Here is a 16,423-nt window from a genome sequence, read left to right as displayed (position 1 = left end):
TACATCAATATAAACTAAAAAAACTTCTCTGATATAGACCTACGAAAAACTTACCCATTTGTCACTGTTTCTTTAAACGACAGCTTTGTTGATACGCGGAGTAAAAATAGTAAATTACTAACGTTATGTTTGTAAAAAAATATGTATTATCCATTTTATTAGAATTTTCTTTTACTTTTCTCACTTAAAAGACACTCATACAACATTAACATGTAAATCCTTAATGACTTTTGCCCAAAGTGTAGATTAAGTTTGGAGGTTGTTTTCCATTTCCATTTTATTTTATTCATCATTTGTTAGTTTTTTTTTGCTTGCAGCACCAACAATATCGATATCTATATAATTATAGATGTATATACAAATGCACAACTAGATTTCGCTTTTCAGAATTCAAAATTCAAATATTTCGTACTCTAATGCCATACTAAATGCTAAAGTTCTGATTTACTTGTATGTGTAATTATAATCGAAGTTATTGTAGAGCAAAGAGGAAAAAATATTCAAATATTTTTTCGCATTTGGCGTGAACAAATCTTTGAGTTGGCTTCTCGTTAAATTATTGTACAATTAAGATTTAAGTAGTTCTTTTTTTTTGGGTATTTTTGTGTAAACTTACATCATTTACTTGGCTTTGTTTTTTGTTTCGTATTTTACTTTGTTTTAATTTTAAAAGTAATCACTGTTTAGCCTCCGTTCTTTGACATTAAGTTGGTTGTGTTGCTTGTTTGTTTTGGGCAAGGCAGGAGCAGGACTTGCCGGACTCGACATAAGTGGCAATTTACTTGGTACTGGTGCTGGCTGCTGTCTCACTGTTGCTGCATTGCTCGATAACGCTGTTTCCCTCTGCCTCGCTGCTTGTGGTTGTGGAAGAACTGCTGGCTTCGTCATCCTCATCAGCGCCATCCCCATCCCCATCCTCATCGTCATCCTCATCCCCATCTTCGTCCTCCTCGTCATCCTCATATACAATTTCGTTCTCGATCAGTCGCATGTCCATGTCCATGCTGTCGAAGGAGTCTGTTATGACGCTATCATCATCAGTAGTAGTCTCGTCCTCTTGCCCAGAAGTATCGTTATCAAGGTCTAGCTCATCATCGCCATGGCCATGTTGCTGCGGCGAGGAGCCCTCGCTCCCCGCATCAATGCGCATCTCCTGCATCAGCTCCTTAATCAGCTCAGTCTCAATCTCGGTGACTCCCAGGCCCAAGTGCTGCTTCTTTACATCCATCAGCACGTTCTTAAGGTTGCGGGCAAGAAGGCGCATGTGCTCATCGCTGCAGGCGCTCGGACTGGTCACATATCGGATATAGTCCTCCAAATAGTAGCTGTTGAAGCTATCGCGACTAGGTTCACTGCTGGCAAACTGCTGGTGTGTCAGCAGCAGCTGGTTAATCAACCAGTTTCGCCCGCCCTTTAAAACTTCTATGGCATCCCGTACACATTGGCGGCCCAACTCGAAATTGCGGTACAACGGGTAGGTGATCATTCGCCGCAGAAAGGCAACCAGTACGTCCCGATAGTTGTCGAATTGCTCAAAGTAGCAATAAAGCGGGCAGAGGATGCTTCGCGTCCAGCCCGATTCACATGTCGGCTCATTGTTCGTCGTCCGCACATCATAGCATATGGCCAACAGGATGCTAATCAGCCCGCAATCGATCTCGTTTTGCCGAAATACGTCGCACGGCTGCTGCTCTCTTGTCTGCTCTCGGCTGATGTTGTGCAGCAGATGCGCTTGTTCCTGGGTCATGGAAGTCTCGTAGATTTTCGGCTTGTAGCGTAAAGGATTCTGGTGACCGGACGGAACCTGTAGCTCTACAAAATTAATTTTGTACTGCTCGCGCGAAAAGCGCTTCATCTCATCGACCACACGCTCTTGTCGCCTTTGGATGGGGCTCATGCGATATGGATCCGAAACGCGGCACGTGGCTTTGTCCAGCTGCAAAAAAATCTGCGTTCATAGGTGCGAAAGAGCAGTTAAAATAAATTCAAACTCACCTCGCTGGTGTCCAGCGGTCCGCTGTATTTGCTGGCATAGCCGTACCCAAAATTGTTGGTCAACTTGTAGGTGCGCTCCTGGCCGTCGAGCTGCAATTGGCACTGATCGGTGATTCGTTTGAGTTTCCATTCCTGGACCAGATGCTCCTTATCCGGCAAATGGGCACTGGTGGCGTCGGTCAGTGTGGGTAAGGGCAAGAAAGTGGCGATGTACTCTTTGCGCCCACTCCACTGCTTGGCTGTATCTCCCGTACCACCGCCTCCTCCCCTTCCGCCACCGGGTCCTTCCTGGGCACCCGCTGATAGGGGCAGACAGCGCAGGCAAATTTGGTAATGATTCTCCGTAGTGTTGAACTTTATTAACAGCGTCTTCAGCTCTCGTAAGTCGAAGGTGCGGTGGCTGTGGAATCTGTCCGAAACGGAAATGTAAGTGCGTAATGATATCGCTGGAATTTCATCGCTGTGGGCACGCCAGATTGCCGGATGTGACTCACTTGTACAGCTTAACGTCTGCGTAGAAATAAAGGTCGTGCGCGTCAACGAATATATCGCAGTTTCTTATGCGATCCACATGCAACGCCTCCGCTTCTACTACTCCCGACCCCGCCCCCTGCCTTAACTCTTCACCAGCGGAAGAAGAAGCAGCAGCAGCTGCTGCTGGCTGGTGCAACTTTGAGGTCTGATTCAGGGCAGGCGGGCGGGGTATGAGCAGCGTGCACGAGTTCTCCAAATAACTGTGTGCAATCTGTCCATTCAACATCTTACAATTTTATTACGAGACTGCTGATTCTGCTAACTACTGTTTTTTAGTATAATTTTATTTATTTTAATGACCAGTATGACCGCCTACTCGAAACAAAAAATTGCTGTTAACTGCCAGATAGCCTTACGTTACGTTATGGGCTGCGGGCTTGGCTGCACTTCCGACCAATTTAGCTACTTTTCGAAGGCAGTTGGGTATCGAATGTAGCAAAAATCTGAATTAAAAAAAAAAATAATAAGTTTAGCCCAATTTATAAAGTAAGAGAATTACAAGTCTAAAAGTTTATAAATTTCAAATTAATATTAAGGGTAGTGCGTTACCTCCGACGTTGCACTTTATATAACATTTATATTTTTAATATCAATATCTGCGTTTAATATCATTCTGATGTTATTAACATCAAAATCAATATTTTTCATTTTTAAAACATATTTATTAAAAATAGAGGTAATTTTAACCGTTTCGTATTTGCTTACGTTGTGCAATCGATATCTTATTATCTTACGACGTAAATTCAAGTCGATATCAGGCGTTAGCTCCACTTTGAGAACGCTTTAGGACATTGCTCATACACTCGCTCCATTTGCCAGTCGCCATTATCGATTTGTGGCAGAGGAAAAATAGAGAATTAAAAAATCGCGTTTCAGCGTTAGGCACCGGTTAGAGAGCGCATTAATCGCGGCGATAAATTGTGAAGTGATTGTGTCGTACGAAACACTAAATCCTTACCGTTCGTTTATTCGTGAAGCCCGTATAGCTAAGTTTTCCCGTTCGAAATATTCTCAATCAATCAATACCTCTCCGTCTCTCGCTCGCCCCATACGTGTGTGTGACTCTCTCTCTCTCCCTCTCTCTGTATCTGCCTGTGAGTGTGTGTGTCGGTGTGGTCAGCTCCTTGGGTGCATAATTAAATTAATCAAGTAAATAAAAGCCAGCGAGCGGGAGCAGGAACAACAACAGCTTCATCATGACCATGGCAGGGCAAACGATCAACGACAGGCTGCTGGCCGCCCGTCACAGCCTTGCGGGCCAAGGACTCGCCAAGTCCGTTTGCAAGGCCACCACGGAGGAATGCATTGGCCCGAAGAAGAAGCACTTGGACTGTGAGTGGCCCTGTATATCTCTTTCCCTTGCCCTCTCTCTCGCTCTCTCATTGCGTAAATCACCGTTACATTTCCTTGTTATCACACCGAGAGAAAAGAGGCACTGCCTTGCTCCACCATAGGCACCACGAAAATAATGCAGCCATATTTCTCTCCTTTTCTTGTAAAGCTTATAAATTCATTTATTTTAATATACAAACAATAATACTAACTTTCTGTCAAAAAATTAACTGAAATTAAAATCCTCTCGGCGATAGTATTGATACAATGTTGGACTGGTTAGGGTGAAAAACAAAAATTAAAAAGACAAATGATTCTAGCGCATACGTATGTTAATATACTCAAGCGAGAAATACTATACAAATTAATAAAGAAAATACAAAATTGAATGGTAATTAAAATAAAAAGCACTATTGCCACAGTTAATAACCGCTGCAAAAGTAATTCAACTACTCATTTAGATGCAACCAGTTCGAGTCCCTTGGATTTCTCACTTCATCTTCACGTGTCTTTGTTTTTGTGCGATAAATCACAAAGTTTTCTGAAAACGAAACCACTGATTACGGTACACAGAGTCCCACAAACATCTACCACCACCCACAATTGCATCTGTAGCTCAGCTGCTGTTGTTTGTGGACTCCGTTCGTCATTGATTGGACTCCCCTCTCTTTCTACCCAACGCGCTCTCTCTCTAATGTTACGTCACTTTCCCACGGCTGCACGTGTGTTTGTAGGCGCTTTGAATGGCTTAAAACGCCTACGAAAGCAGGGATTGTTGTTGTCGCGGTGTCGTTGTTTGTTAAATTTATGCACAAGTCTTTTCCCTAATTTGCTGGGTTTCCTTAGACGTTTGAATTTTGCAAAACTTCTATAGATCCCAATATCTTGACATTCCAGTTGGAATCTGGTTTTCGGTTAGTTTTACTCGCATTGTGACCCCCTTTTATTTTGCTCGTTGGCAAAACTTTTTTCAGATGAGTCATCAGATATGGCTACGAGTAAATGGGAATAAAAGAGGGCAATATTGTGGGGCGTTACTTGCCACATAAACATTGTATTGCCGTTGCCACAGACCAACTTCCAATGAATTCGCATTTGCCTAAATATAACCCAAAACTTGGCCACATATGCTGTATGCTGTTTTGTGTGCTCTGTTTATTCAAGATGATAATTTTATATTAAAATGTAATGTTCAATTCATGTACCAGAACTCTAAATAAATAAACCCGAGTTCAGAGTAAATCCGTACATTTTACAAAACCTAGGCAGGCTTTTTACCTATTTTCTTTAGTTATAATAAAACCAGTTGTATGCTCCCGCAAACAACAATACTTAAACAGCTTTAAGCCGACAGAATATCTTATAATATTTAAACCAGCTACAAAAGTGGGCAATAATTATTAAGATTAAGTATCAATGGGCTGCCCTTTTCAACTACAGTGGGGACTCGTACCCGACCAACAATTGCCTTTATATTATTATATTATATTTACATAATTTATTTGAGAGCATAAAAATGTGGATTGTGAAGCCACAGAACTATGTTTTTGATATCAAGCCACTGTTAATCACTTGGAAATACATGAATCAGAGTCAATTTTAAAAAGTATGTTAAGGACGGATGAGAATTTTGCTAAATAACTCATTCAAAATGGTTTACCACTCTGCGATTTCAACGCGTTTTCATGTGGGAACAGATCCACCCCACTGTGCTCGTTCAGAATCTCGCCAGTTTCGTTTACAAGGGCCAATCAATTTTTCACATTTACTGTTTATTGAAATTTGTTCTTATTTATGTATGAATGAATCACTGGTCTGGCGCCCCTCAGCTTTCCCAAGCCAAATTAAGCAAAAGGCCAGAACATCTGCGCTGGCATATACAACGCCCCTCGAATCCCATGCAATTATTCTGCTCTGCGACAAACACTTTGCAACTGAAATGGGAATTAATTTGAATGGAACCGAATGATAGTAGACACAATGGGACTCAGTGCTTATCATCGACACTTTTCCGTCAGTATTTAGCTTGAATGGTTGCATGGTTGCAAACTGAAAGCGCAGATAAGCCAATAACGACGAAGAGGCGCGACCGATAATGGGACGCAAAAAACAAGATTGTTAAATTTATGGGAGGTTCGGTCGTACAGCAGCGAAGAAAATAATAATAAAAACTCATAATCTTTACAGAAAAAATGTTTCGTTGTAGAACAGATAAATTCACTTTTTATGTTTGATGTACATAGCTTCTTAACATTAACTTAATTTTGGTAAAAATAATTACACTATTGATTAAATTAAGTGAAAGTGAACAAAAAGTTGTCGGTACAAATTTGGATTCTGTGATTAATTCTTCAGAAATGTTTGGCTTTTAAGAAAAATAAATATCAAACCAAAGTTCGAAACTAAGAGTATACAAAAGTTTTAATATTTTCAATTTTATCAATCGTTTCTCTACATTTTCCTACCAAGAAGTTGTATTGGACGCACACAATTAAAGAAAGGAAAATTACAGAAAATTATATTATAATTGCTTAGTAATAAACTTGAGGGTATTCCGTCTAAGCGATAAAAAAATAATATAAAGCGTGGCTTAAGAAATAGAGGATTTTACGTTATTTCTTAAGGCAAAGTAAAGTTTTGTATTATCTTGCGGTGGCATTTTATTAATACAACTTCGTACCTTTGAATAATTTCAGATTTGGTGCACTGCACAAACGAGCCGAATGTGTCGATACCTCATCTGGCCAATTTACTTATCGAGCGTTCACAGAATGCCAACTGGGTTGTCGTCTACAAGTCGCTGATAACCACACATCATCTGATGGCATATGGCAATGAGGTTTGTATTTGTGTATTTATCTGTATCTAGGGGCGTATTACAATTAAATTTTTACTTTCATTTAAGCGTTCGAAGTAAAGTAATCTTTTTGTTTGATTTAATGTACAGAATATGGGAGAGGTCACGTACATAATGAGATTCCTATTATTTGTTTTCATTTGTTGACTATCTTTAATGGTAAATAATTATTATGACCTATTACCAAGCTTATCGTTATGATATTTTACTTTTAGTGTCTGTTCCTTAAGTTTTATTAATTGGTGGCATACAAATTGAGTCTTTAATGAAATATAAATTGGTCTACAACAGATAAAATATGGGGTTGAATTTTAAACATATCAAATAATTTGCAATTTCTATTTGTCTAAATGATAATTAACAGCTTTCATATTGTTCTTTTCAAAATCTTTGCAGCGGTTTATGCAATATCTTGCATCTAGCAATTCTACATTCAATCTCAGCTCCTTTCTGGATAAAGGAACTGTACAAGGTATAACGAAGCGTCCCTTTTAAATGTCCAAAATTTGCTTCAAACGCATCGACGATTTAATCGATTACCTTTTATAAATTATTAACTAATGCCTATATTTTGATCATTCCTCTCTCATTCTCTCATTCAACTCATACGAATGCTGCGCGAACGTTTGGCTTCTTCATTGTACTTTTATTTAATTAACAATTTCTAAACCAAAAATATTAATATCGAAATGCGCTGCTTACTGACCTACATACCACACACAATATGCTGGCTAACAACAACTTGAAAAATGCAATTATCCGAACTAAATATTTAAAATCAAACAATATAAACCTTATACAGATGGTGGCATGGGAGTTCCTGGTGGCAGAATGGGTGAGTATTATACAGAAGCTATTAGCAATTGGATAAAACTTTCCTTATCTGGCTATAGGCATTGAACTCATTACTGGTTATTACTAAAATTTGTTATTTCTAATTAAAAGCGAAATTAACTAACCAAAAGACCATTCCTTTTAAGTTTCGTATTTGGCATTGTCCAAGATTTTTGTGACCTGTGCTGTTGAAAATCTATACTATAATTTGCCCAATCAACAGGTTACGATATGTCTCCCTTTATTCGGCGCTACGCCAAGTATTTGAATGAGAAATCGCTCTCCTATCGAGCCATGGCCTTTGACTTTTGCAAAGTCAAACGGGGGTAAGTAATGCCAAGTAACATTTAATTGTCATCTGATTGATTTGTATCGCAATCTATCATTTTAGCAAAGAGGAAGGCTCCCTACGCAGCATGAACGCGGAAAAACTTCTAAAAACGTTGCCAGTCTTGCAGGCACAATTGGATGCCCTTTTAGAATTCGACTGCCAATCCAACGACTTGTCAAATGGTATGTTTATATTTCCAAATAAATTGTAAAATATAATTTCAACGATTTGGATATTTTTCAGGCGTCATCAATATGAGCTTTATGCTCTTGTTTCGCGACCTCATACGCTTGTTTGCTTGCTACAATGATGGCATCATAAATTTGCTCGAAAAATATTTCGATATGAACAAGAAACATGCCCGCGATGCGTTGGATCTTTATAAAAAGTTCTTAGTGCGAATGGATCGTGTTGGAGAGTTCTTAAAAGTGGCTGAGGTAAGAGTGTCGTATGTTCATATGCATATTCATTTGTCAATTCTCTGCTTCCAGAATGTAGGCATAGACAAGGGTGATATACCCGATTTGACCAAGGCCCCCAGCTCGTTGTTAGATGCCTTGGAGCAGCACTTAGCCACGCTTGAGGGTCGAAAAGTATCCGCTGCTAATACTCCTACACAGTCATCGAGGTTTGTTGATCTATTTTAAAGCAATCGTGCGACACATGTATATTAACAAATAATAGTAGGAGTTTGAAGCTTTTTGGGTTATAAAAAATGCTGAAAAGTTACGATATTCAGGCGATACAGCTAGAATTCCAACTCCGAAATTTATTTTTGCTAGCATAATTTGAACATTACAAATGATTGTTAGCTTAATACTACTAACAACCATTTGTCATGTCTAATTTTTTTTTTTTTTTTTTACAAATTTCTGCATATTTTCAATTATGTAGCAATTAGCAGTTATGTATGTATGAAATTGTATGTTGAGTTTATTTACTGAACTGTTATCATTAATATTATTTGCGATATATTTTTGACTTGCTTTTCTTATGTTTTTTCTATTATTTTCCTTGGTTGTTACGTTGCACCTGATTTGGATGCCTGGGAAACAATAGTAATCAGCGTAATGTAAAATCCGCTGTATCTGCCCTGTCTTCTACCAGCTCGGCTTTCGGTACTGCAGCTGCGTCCAGCAAATTTGATACCACCAACGGCATTGACGAGCAGCTTAAGGCCCAGGTTTTGGCCGAAGAGGAGGCCGCTATGAACCAGTACAAGGTGAGTGTATTAGGAACATTATACGTAAAAATCACACACTAATTAATCCATTTATTTACCTGTTCCTCTGCTAGTCCAAGGTGTCGTCGCCCACCAGCAGCGGTGCTACTGGCGCTAGCGCTGCACTAACAAATCCATTTCTATCGTCGCCGCCTGCCGCGCAGGCTGGCCAGCCGATAGTTGATCTGTTCGGTGCCGCGTCGGCGCAGCCCGCTGCTGCTGCAGCAGCCACCAAGGCCTCCGACGATCTGCTGCAGTTGGGCAATCCTTTCGCAGACATGTTTGACGCCAGCGGCGGCGGAGCAGCTGCTGTAGGAGCCACAGGTGCTGCACTCAATGCCAATAATTTGTGGATGCATAATAATGGTAGCATGTTATAATTTTTTTATTATTTCGTCCTAAGTTCTTGTTTAGCGATTACTATTTGAGTTACATTTATTTTGTGCTGTACATAGGTAACAGTCGTTGTGTAAGTGTAGTGATCTTACCTATTTATGTTGTCGTTTTCTAAAAATCAGAGCTATGATGAGCACACTTTTAAAGCGCTCTAGACGCCCCTCACCCTTTGTCTGTCTCCCTATCACTTCAGCTTAGACGTCTGTTTGCACAGGTTTCATGTATCATTATTCATAATTGAACTCATAATAATATATTTCGTATCCATTCAATTATTTACCATAATTATTTTTGTAAGTTTTGATTTTTTTAAATTCTTGTCTAATGTATTGTTACTCTTGATTTTTTCATCACTGTTTTTTTCCAACCTGAAACTGTAATGACAACATCTCCAACAACGATAACGAAAACAACTCCTCGGTTACGAAAACCAAACCAATCGCAAATCTTCCAAAACATGCCAACGACCATCGCCCACTGTCCACCGCCCACACTACACCCAACTAAACTGAAACAAAACCACCAACAAATTTCAAAATAAAACAAACAAAAATAGGTTTCAATGGCGCATCAGTTTCCTCCGCTGCTGCTACAAATGCATTCGTTTCCGATAGTAATTTCTCATCCGTATTTGGTAATACGGAACCGGCAGGTAAGTCACTCGATGGTCTACAGTCTTCATTCATTCCTAACTGCAAGCTACAATCTAATCCTAAGAATACATATTTGAATACTTAATATGCAGTTACTAACAAAATGCTTATGATTTACTAACTATTACAAATTGAGTGAAAATCAAAGTGGTTCGTTTAAGTTTACCAATTGGTTAAGGCAATAACAATGCTTGTGACATCATCCAACTTTGATGTGTTTGATTTATACCGAAATAAATGTAGCATGCGATTTTATACGCCTGATTAATTTCCACTCTTTAAACAATTGCAACAAGAAGCTACGAAAATTCTTTATTGCGTATATATAGAACTCGATCAGAAATATTCGTGATGATGCTAGAAACCTATTCAAGTACCTGTATTCCTCAATGCCAGTTTTTAAAGTATTTTCGGATTTTTATTAATTTTGTTTTATTTTTAGTACTTATTTTAATTGTTATCCTCTGAATGTTTGCGTTAAATTTTACACAGCTTCGACGTCGTTGCCAAATCCATTTTTCGATGATATGTCGTTGTCCCAAGTCCCACTCTCTGCTGAATCTGTAGCTGCGCCCTTTGGCAACAATATAAATTTCATGGATCAGCAGCTGCAGCCACGACAGCAAGCGGCTTTATATGTGCAGCAGCAGCAACAACAGTTGCAACTACAGCAGCAGCAGCAACACCGGCCGCAACTGCCGCAACAGCAAGCGATATTGCCACCTTCCATGTCAGCAGCTCAGTTTCCACCAGGTGAACATTTGCAGCTCCTCGACGCAAAACGAATACGAATACAAACCCATTAATCACAAGCATATGTTCCTCCGCGTGCTTTGTTTTTGTACAAAGCTTGACCCATCACTGGCTTGTAGTGCTGCAGCGGACACTGACTTCTATCTCAGCATCCAAGATCTCCTGAGCTTTGCCCAGTGCCACAGATGCTCATCCACACCAAACAGAACACGCTTTTCCCTCTGTTGTCTGCTCGTGTTTTGTAGCTATTTTATAAAGTTGAACTGTCTGTAATTGACTATAAACTCGTCCTGTCATTGACAAGAAAGCTGCGTTGTTGTCTGTTTACTTTTAATATATTTTCTGGAAAAAAAATATTTAATGTGTGTTTCATGTGATAACTGTGTGATAACTATTTTTCATTTTGTGTTTAATTCCAATATAAGAATTTTTATATTTAGGTGAAGCAAGTTAAATGTCAGATTCTCTTTTTGCTTTTCGAGTCCGAACTTTTTACATAACTATAAAGACGTATTTTCTATAACATAATGCCTAAACTACACCAAACAAAATGCACAAATTACATTAACAAAAAAACTATTATGCTTTGGTAGCTTTTGTAAATAATCTTATCTCTGTCATGTGCTTGTAAATGACAACCTATTATTAAACCTACATATGTCAAAAATCATTAGAGATCGAAAAATCCCAAATATTTATATATACAATGCAATTTCATGTTATTTATTTTGTAAATGTTATTTTTTCTCTTTTTCTCTCTCTTATGTTCTTATGTACTGAACGTAAAAATCAAAAATATCAAAACTAAAAACAATTTCACATTGTATCATGTTAATGTTGGTGGCACAAATACATATTGAACACTTAAAATCTCAACAAAACGCTAAAACATATTTGTGTGTTTTATGATTACGCTGGCAAAATGAAAAATCTTAAAAATAAATTAAAACCGAAATATCAAATATCTACGGCAATCAAACTCAACGCTAACTCGACAAACATCAAAACAAATCCTTTGGGCTCATCGGCTTCATTACTTATGCATATCTACTATATATACCAATGTGTTTGTCTCTGTGTATAAATGTCTGCTAAAAACGGTGCATTGGCTATGGCTATCCCCAAACAACCATGTCGTCTGAATTATACAAACCTCTCAAAGGCTTCGATGCCTTGGGTGATGTCCTCAAGCCGGCCTCAGCCAGCAACAACAGCAATCAAATGAACGTTGTCGCCGCAGGTTACTCCAGCAATAGCAGTTCGATCCTAGCGTTACAGCAGCAGCAGCACCAGCAGCAACACCAGCAGCAACTGCACCAGCAGCAACAGCAGCAGCCACCAGCTGGCATTGGAAAGATAATTACCGGCGACTTGGATAGTTCACTAATGTCACTCGTTGATAACTTAAATATTAACAAAACGGCAAGTGCAAAGTGAGTAGATCGAGCCAGTAAACTGACGATTGTGTGTGCGTGCGTTCGAAAGCGAAGCCAAACCAGAATGTTGATCAGAATCCATGTTGTCACATCCCTTCCAGTTCATCCGCAGTAGATGGCTGAATCGTGTCGTTTTCGATCTATCAAAGATCTACTTGATAAGTCATGCTCCACCTCCGAAGAAACCGATCCTTTGATGATCCTCTAATCCAATACCATTCCGCACTGACCCTCCCGACCATAAAGCCATATTCATGTTCCATACGTGTACATAAAATCCATCCAAAAAATGGTTCGAAATCACGCAGAAATCTATTTAGATAAAAAAACCCCAAAATTCAAATGCCGTGTTCATTGACGTCGTCTATATATCATTACTCTCTTACCCCATTATTCTCATAGACCCGTGCAATGGAATTCACCTAAAAATACAGCGAAACCAGGTGCTAATTGGACACCCCAACCAATGGCGGCTACTACTGGTGCTGGCTATCGTCCAATGGTGAGTTTTGCCTACTCTAACTCTTCTGTCTACCGAACTACTCTACTCAAAAACAATCAATACTACTCGAAAGAATCTACGTTGCCTCGAATTTGTTCAAATTAAATAAGTGACTGAAACAAAAATTCGAATACACTAGAATTTGTGCCGAAGCAGATACAAAAAATAATAAGAAATACAACGATGCCAGAGAAGAACACAAATGACACATTTCTTTACTTGAGTTAATGCATTGTTTTTTCCTATCATTTTCTAACGATTTTGTGTCACCCAACACTAGGCTACACTTCATGTAAACTACACTATTTTACCTATTTTAATGTGAACTACATTATCAAAATTAATGTTTCTTTACCAATTGCACAAACCGTATAAATTTACAACTTGAGCTACTTGGTTTCCTTGGTTTTAAGTACATTTTTGATCTGTATGAACATTTTTTAGCTTGCTTTAAATTGTCTTGTTAAGATTTAAAGTAAATTATTATATTTAATATTTCTTCATCGTGGCAGTCCTCTTAAATTTCTAAGTGTTTTAAATTTCGTATATCATAAATATAAATTGGATGACCAGAATCAAAGCGCAAATCAAGTCTGCGGGTTGTAAGTTTGATTTTATTTTGTACACACATAACCTTGGCCGTAGTTTCCACACACCCCACCTTGTACTACAGAACCACACCAAAACAGCACTAGATCATAAGCACTAGGGCATCCTGAAGAGCAGGGCTTCGATGATGGGTTTAAGCCTCCACACACAAAACACGCAGGCCGAATACGACAATTCACATATATGCATTTTATAGTTTTGAATTACTTTTATTTTATTTTTTAATTTGCATTTCGACGGAGTATATATAAACTATCAACTTCTTTCTTTTCTTTATTTTATGTTTGCTTTATATCTCAACTATCCCAACGCATACCGCAAAATCGAAAATCGAAAATCGTTAACCGAACCGAATCAAATTGAATCACAACTAAATATATATTGAATCCAATCAAACAAACAACAACAAACGAATCACGTATGACAACTCACGCTGCGCCTGTGCTAATGCTGTCTGTGTGTGTATGTGTGTTTGTGATATATCAATATATATTCTATCAATATGCCTATATATACCAATATGCAATACGTAGGCACATGGCATGACCGTAAGTCCTGCGCCAATCACAATCAATCATCCGTATATACATGCTAGTTATCCTGTAATGCCAAATTATATGCAGGTAAGATGATGCTGAAACGAACGAAATGAACTATTAAATTACTCAAACAGAATGAAAAATTATAAATAAATATAATTTTGGTTTTGCCCTGAGTTGCCGTTTTTCTTAAATAAAGATATTATTTTGGTTTTCCATTTAGTTTGTTTCCATTATGTTTAACAATCGAATTTCTATCATCTCCAGCACCATAACGTATAAATGTGACCTATACGCCAAGAACTTCCTTCTAACTTTCAAACAAACCTGTCAACAATTCCCTCTTGGTGACCAGTAACCAGTGTATTACATGTCCCTCCTCTATGGTTATCGTCTCTGAACTAAATTGCATTACTATCTTGCATTCGTATCTGTTTAATTATTATTTAAATCTAAATTATTAAGTTTAGTAGACATTCAGTTTTTAATGGAGTTACTATTTCACTTGTCTGTAGAGCTCACCTCCTTCCGTACGATTCCATGTAGCAACTGTTTTCCAAGCTCACGGCGGCCCCTCCAATTAAGCCCAAACGACTACTCTTTTCCTGCCACTGATTTTGTAGCATTGCGTCTGTCATAGCAGTTTATAAGTATTCCCTTTCCAGTGCATGAATTTCAATTGTATAGACATTTTATGTTCGTTTTTAATACCCTTTTTAACGACTCTTGTAGGGAATGCCGGTGATGGGACAGCCAAGTATGATGGGGCAGGCAGCAGCCCCTTTGACTGGGGTGCAACCGACGATGATGGCGGCGCCGCACAGTAATGCAACAGGCATCATGCAACCCATCCAGCCAACGCAGAATGGCAGCAATAAAGGCGTCCCACTCGACCCATTTGGTGCGTTATAAGCGGTCCCTAAGGAGCTCATACGTGCAACCCACTCACTCACTCAGTCTAAGCGCTCTAACCTCATAGACGGCAAACATCAAACCACACTCACAGACACAAATGCGTAATGAAATATTAAATAAATATATTACATAGACGTGCAAGTGAAAACGCAGATCTTAAAATTGCATTATCAACCTGTTTACACAATGCTACAGAAAACATATATAAAGTTTATGGAAAAGCAGCAGCAATAGCGAACACAAATGAAACGAAAGCAGATAAAAAATTATATTATAATGTTGAACATTGAGCAAACACGAAAAATGCTATATACATACATATATATATATATATATATATTTATATTATTACTATTTAAATGAAAACAAATAAGTTTGACTATTTATATGTATACACCAATTTATATACTATGCTAAAACGATTGAAGAGAAGGTAAAAGCAAAAACGAAACAATTTCCAACCATAGCTAAAGAAAAGTAACCTATGTGAAATATACCTATGAACTTAAGATAAGTCTTTACAAAACCTGTAGTTGTGTCCTACGCCAATCACTAAACACACGTTGAATTATCTAGTGGAACTACGTTAACTGTCTCAAAGCAGAAAAAAGATCGAACTCGAAACTGATTCAGAAATTATATTTTCGAACGCAGTCCAAGTGCTTGCACAGCTTAACGTAATAATTTGCAATATTTTAATCCGTCTATCAATGTTTTTCTGTTATTTCGTGGTCATTTCTTGTGACTAAATACCTATTATACGTTTTAAAGTTTTGATAGGCAATTTATGATTTGTTGAACGGCAAATATTTGTAAATGCATTCCAAACTAGCTTCAATTTTGTCCAAATTTAATTTGCGAATGATAAAACATATGTAATTATTAAGTATTATTTAACAACAAATTCAAGCAACTCTGATGTAAAATGTGTTGATAATATGTTTAAATTCTAGAAAAAACCGCAACGTTTATTTAATATGTGTTATACTTTAGTGCATACGTTGCGTTAGAAATTTATTTAATTGCTTCTAGTATTCGATAGAAAACTGACATCATATACGTACATAGTTCATTTCAAGAATGTGTATATAAAGCATAAGACGTGAATGGGGAACTTTTCCTGCAGCGCGACAAGCTGAGCTATGTTTAAATAAAACTGATATAAATTATATGAAATATTCATTTGCATTATTTTTTTCATTTTGCGCTGCACTGGAATTAATTGCCAAAATCAAACAAATTAATTGACTTCCAAATCTTTCATCAACTCCAACCCACCACCCCTTTCAGTGAATAATTTTTGATGGTTCAAAGGTTTCTTCAACTATCTCCACATCCCATCCCAAATACTTTAAATTCAGTCGCTTTTATACTCCCATTAATGGGAGTTGTTCCGCCAAGGCCATTAATTCTTCAAGATTATATAGCAGTAGCTATAAGCAATACCGTCAGCTTTTCGCTGTTACCCTTCAAAATTAATCACATAAGCAGAAAAGTACGCTATATTTTTGCACC

General features: G+C 38.1%; 2 protein-coding genes across 20 annotated transcripts; one reads left to right on the top strand and one right to left on the bottom strand.

The window, feature by feature from the left end:
- Positions 1-262: 262 nt before the first annotated feature.
- On the bottom strand, positions 263-2,946 carry LOC6553197 (protein SHQ1 homolog). Its single transcript, XM_001979122.3, has 3 exons — positions 2,490-2,946; positions 1,996-2,404; positions 263-1,936 (listed from the first exon to the last, which is right to left on the bottom strand). Exons 1-3 carry the CDS (start codon positions 2,753-2,755, stop codon positions 779-781), a joined length of 1,833 nt encoding a protein of 610 aa, XP_001979158.1. The 5' UTR covers positions 2,756-2,946; the 3' UTR covers positions 263-778.
- A 329-nt stretch (positions 2,947-3,275) lies between these two features.
- Positions 3,276-16,086, top strand: LOC6553198 (phosphatidylinositol-binding clathrin assembly protein LAP). Of its 19 annotated transcripts, none has more exons than XM_026976211.1 (16): positions 3,277-3,861; positions 6,558-6,700; positions 7,115-7,190; positions 7,521-7,553; positions 7,776-7,878; positions 7,944-8,065; positions 8,127-8,320; positions 8,375-8,511; positions 8,991-9,105; positions 9,180-9,471; positions 10,058-10,153; positions 10,647-10,907; positions 12,070-12,340; positions 12,746-12,845; positions 13,988-14,077; positions 14,726-16,086. In XM_026976211.1, the coding sequence occupies exons 1-16, from the start codon at positions 3,726-3,728 to the stop codon at positions 14,903-14,905; spliced, it is 2,349 nt and encodes a 782-aa protein (XP_026832012.1). In that variant the 5' UTR covers positions 3,277-3,725; the 3' UTR covers positions 14,906-16,086. The 19 variants fall into 19 exon arrangements, with proteins under 19 accessions (XP_026832011.1, XP_026832012.1, XP_026832010.1 ...); XM_026976209.1 differs by having other exon boundaries at positions 8,943-9,105; XM_015154107.2 differs by having other exon boundaries at positions 3,320-3,861; positions 9,180-9,429.
- Positions 16,087-16,423: the final 337 nt, after the last annotated feature.

Source organism: Drosophila erecta, unplaced genomic scaffold, assembly GCF_003286155.1.
Source record: "Drosophila erecta strain 14021-0224.00,06,07 unplaced genomic scaffold, DereRS2 tig00000000-arrow-pilon, whole genome shotgun sequence".
Taxonomy (NCBI): Eukaryota; Metazoa; Arthropoda; class Insecta; order Diptera; family Drosophilidae; genus Drosophila; species Drosophila erecta.
The sequence above is the reverse complement of the archived record's forward strand: the minus strand, read 5'-3'. Positions and strand labels throughout refer to the sequence as shown.

Bases quoted from the DNA above. Each gene is read 5' to 3' on its own strand.
- LOC6553197 (XM_001979122.3), bottom strand. From the start codon at position 2,755: ATGTTGAATGGACAGATTGCACACAGTTATTTGGAGAACTCGTGCACG. The intron at 2,405-2,489 runs GTGAGTCACATC...CGTTTCGGACAG, and splicing joins GCAGACGTTAAGCTGTACAA to ATTCCACAGCCACCGCACCT. The intron at 1,937-1,995 runs GTGAGTTTGAAT...ATTTTTTTGCAG, and splicing joins GACCGCTGGACACCAGCGAG to CTGGACAAAGCCACGTGCCG.
- LOC6553198 (XM_026976209.1), top strand. From the start codon at position 3,726: ATGACCATGGCAGGGCAAACGATCAACGACAGGCTGCTGGCCGCCCGT. The intron at 10,908-12,069 runs GTGAACATTTGC...AACCTCTCAAAG, and splicing joins AGCAGCTCAGTTTCCACCAG to GCTTCGATGCCTTGGGTGAT. The intron at 12,341-12,745 runs GTGAGTAGATCG...TTATTCTCATAG, and splicing joins AACAAAACGGCAAGTGCAAA to ACCCGTGCAATGGAATTCAC.